The sequence below is a fragment of the Capsella rubella genome, unplaced genomic scaffold, assembly GCF_000375325.1.
Source record: "Capsella rubella cultivar Monte Gargano unplaced genomic scaffold, Caprub1_0 scaffold_1, whole genome shotgun sequence".
Classification (NCBI taxonomy): Eukaryota; Viridiplantae; Streptophyta; class Magnoliopsida; order Brassicales; family Brassicaceae; genus Capsella; species Capsella rubella.
The window spans coordinates 13767044-13770861 of record NW_006238923.1 but is presented as its reverse complement, the minus strand read 5'-3'; the positions used below and the strand labels follow the sequence as shown (position 1 = coordinate 13770861).

Below are 3818 nucleotides of genomic sequence, written 5' to 3'. Positions count from 1 at the left end.
ATTAAATTAAGCTAAGCAAGCAGGTTTTAAATTAAATAAAAACAGCAAATTAAATTAATGATTGGTTTTAAAACAATAATGAGGAAACGCTAAGCCTAGGGATATTCTCAGAAAATTCAGTACTGCAAATAAATAATTTTCAGAATTTATAAAGCACCGTTCTTGAACTCAAATCACAAAATTATAATAAATCAACTTTCATTGCAGAGACTATCTATGTCTAGAACCCTAAATTCCAAATCTCTTTGCAAAATTATAAGTTTCAGACATGCATTTAATTCAGGTTTGATAAGTTCACAAAATCCCTAAACCAAATCTCTTTGCGAAAAGGTATTTTTCTCATCTAGATTATTTTCAGGAAATCAATAATACTTTCGTGTCTACCAATTAACCTAAGATCAGATTCTAGGTTTCTTTCACTACTTTAGAACAAATTAACCACAATCTAGATGAAAAACTCTATTGATTCAATCATAACAATCTAACAACCTAACAATTCATGATTTCCTTTGAAAACCCTAAACCTAACAAGAAATCTACTCAGACATGCTGAATGAAACAAACATCATGAATAAAATAGATATCATGAAAGAAAGTGATAGAAGAAGTAAAGAAGTTCTGAATCTTCTCTGAAGGAGGTTTTGATTCTTCTCTCCAGGCTCTCTACAAATCTCTCTCTCCAAGATAAAGCGTAAGTCTTAACAAAACCCTAAAAACTGAATATATATGTCTAAACCACGAACTGGGCTTAATTGAAAATAAGGAAAACTTCTGGGCCGAATCTGCAAATCTACTAAACTTCAATAAAACGCGGAATTCAATTGCCGTCAGATATTGGAGTCGATCGACACCATGTGTTGTGTCGATCGACACTCACACCAAATATGCTCACCTGGTATCTTCTTTCGGCACATCTTCTCCAAATGCTCCCAAATGCTCCAAAAATCACAAATCCATGCCAAATAGCTCCTAATCTTGAAATGACTCAAAAAGACTCGAAAACACTATAAAAGCTATATAAATAAGACTTATAGCATGGCCAAAAACCCATAAAAACCATGATATGTCAACTCCTCCAAACTTAGCCTTTGCTTGCCCTCAAGCAAAACAGAAACTTAAACTGTGAAAGAAGTTTGAAAACGCGGGAACTCACTCAACTGCAGGAAACTCTTCTTTCCACTCTTCATCGCCTTGACTCTAGAACTTACTTTATGTACTTTGCCTATGAGAAGCACCAACATTCCTTACTCTAATCCCACAATCCTTAGGAATCTCCAGTCTCTCCATTGTCATCTCTTTACATAAGTTAACACAAGTAAAGATGAATTCTTACCGAGGGAATATTGATCAATGGCACGTGGACTCTTCTCATACCAAGACATTCTTCGTATGATTTCACTTCTTCTCCCTTTTCTCACTTCTAAGGTAATCGATATCTCCCTACTAGGGTATCATTTTAGTTTTTCAACGATTCCTTTTTCTTCTTTTGTTTTCCTTCTTTTATGTTTTTTTTATAACTCTTTTTTTTATTCTGGAATCCTAGAGATCCAAAGTATGCACGGGTTTACGAGACATCCCTCATATCACTTCTACCTAAAGCCTTTTCCACAATTTCTTTTAAAGGTTGAAGGGAAGAGAGAAGGAAGGAATCATACTTTGAAGAAGTGCAGTGTCTTGCGCGGCTCGACGAAGAAATCTAGTCCAACGTATACCAACTCCCAAGGTAAGAGATTAAGTCCAATTAAGTCCTGATAAAATTAGAGACAACGTTAGATCAACTGGATATCCAATGAATAAGGGCTTTCAGGATTGTTGATACAGCTCATAGTCATTCCAAACTTCGGTTCTAAGATCAAGCATAATCAAGAGTCATAAGAGTGTTAATCCAAATCAGAGAAACCGTTAGACTGAGTTCATAGTTCCCTACAAAAATTTGACTCAATAAAACAAAAAAAAATTTTAGACTGACTCGATAAAACACCAAAAGAATAAAAAATGTTAGTAACTACCTCCCCTAGACTTAAACAACACTGTCTCAAGTGTTACTAAGTCTAAGATTGGCGAATAAAGAAAATAAAACTAAAATAAAGGAAAAAGAAATAGAAAAACTCACAAGTGGGTTGCCTCCCACTAAGCGCTTGTTTTGGATGGTACACTTCTTTTACCTGCAACATCATATAAAGAACCAACAAGCGCTCTACGATAGTGTCATGGCTTGGTTAACTGCAAAACAGTCTTGGTACCTATGAAAGTTTTATTGATGATATGAGAAGGTTTGGGTAAGAAGTTGCGTACCTTTGCTTTTCTCGAGGTCTCTGGAGTATGGGTGGTGAAGCTTTCCGATTCAGAATAGGGCTCAAGCTTGCAGCAGTAAGATCAACCCAAAACCCATCCATTTTTGGCAAGTTTGGACTGTCGTGACGAGGGGTGTCGATCGACACAGAGATGGTGTCGCTCGACACTGAGCCTGCTGCTCGTGTTTCTGCACTTTTTATGCAATTCGTCTCAGCGATCCTCATCTCTAGCACAAAAATGTCATCCTCCAGCAACTTGTCAGTAGATAGAACCTCGCTCTGGTCATTAGCAATAATGTCTTCTGAATACTCTTTGACTGCCTAGTCATCCATGGCTTCCTCTACAGAAAAAGTCTGGCCATCAATAGTAGGTGCTCGCCTCAACTTGTCCATATCAAAGTTCATGACCAAATCACCCACATGCAGTCCAATCATTCCTTTCTAAAACATCTATAAGAGCACCAGCGGTAGCTAAGAAAGATCTCCCAAGGATAAGAGGATTCAAAGGTTCTTCGCTATACTTAAAAACCAAAAAGTCTATAAGAATTATGCATTCACCAATCCTTATTAGAACATCCTCTAAAACACCTTCGGGAATTCTTTTGGACTTATTAGCTAGGATAAGAGAGATCCTAGTCAGCTTGAAATCTGTCATCCCAAGTCTCACAGCAACAGAGTATGGTATCAAGTTGATACCTGAGCCAAGATCACATAGAGAGTGAGGAAATCTTTCGGTGAAGATAGATCAGTCGAGCACGAAACTTCCTGGATCAGGTAACTTCTCTAGAATCCTGCTCTAAATCATGACACTAACTTTTCATAAACAAACACTTTCTTCTTCTTTTCTTTCTTACTCTGTGGGGTCTGTTTCAAGAAGATGGCACCCATGTCTCTAGCCAGCAAAGCTCCTTCCTCAGGGCTCACGTCATTTTGGACCATCCTCTTAACACATCGCTTAAGCATAGGTGAATCCCGATATGCATGATCTAAACGTATCTCATTTATCACCTTTGCCATCATTGCCTTGAATCGAGGTTCCTCCATCTCCTGTTTAGACTTCCTAGGCCTTGGAAAAGGAACCTTAGGCTTGTAGATCTTTTCTGTAGATGGTCGCAGAGTTTCAAGAAAATCTGGTTCTGTCTGTAAGGGGTGTCGATCGCCACAGGGAAGGTGTCGATCGACACTGTGATCTGGTGTTGATACGGTGGTGTCGATCGCAGTCGATATTGGTCCATCAGGAGCCGAATCCATGAGAACTGGTGTCAGTGTCGATCGACCCCTTGAGATAGTGTTGAGCGACATCTGCTGTGCAAGTGCGGTTTCATCATCTTCACTTGTTTCCTCCTCCCACACATTATCTCCATCTCTAATCAAAATGACATTACACCCTTCTCGTTTCTTCACAACTCCAAAAGTCCGTGCAGCAAGAGTTTCTAACTTATTGGTATAAGTGCTCAGGGCTTCGATTTTGCCATTCAAGTCAGTGTACATGGCATCCATCTTCCCGTTGAAATCCACTGTCAT

At 38.6% G+C, this 3818-nt stretch overlaps 1 protein-coding gene across 1 annotated transcript; it reads right to left on the bottom strand.

The window, feature by feature from the left end:
* Positions 1–2706: 2706 nt before the first annotated feature.
* Positions 2707–3818, bottom strand: LOC111832389. Its single transcript, XM_023788696.1, has 2 exons — positions 3149–3818; positions 2707–2990 (listed from the first exon to the last, which is right to left on the bottom strand). The coding sequence occupies exons 1-2, from the start codon at positions 3816–3818 to the stop codon at positions 2707–2709; spliced, it is 954 nt and encodes a 317-aa protein (XP_023644464.1).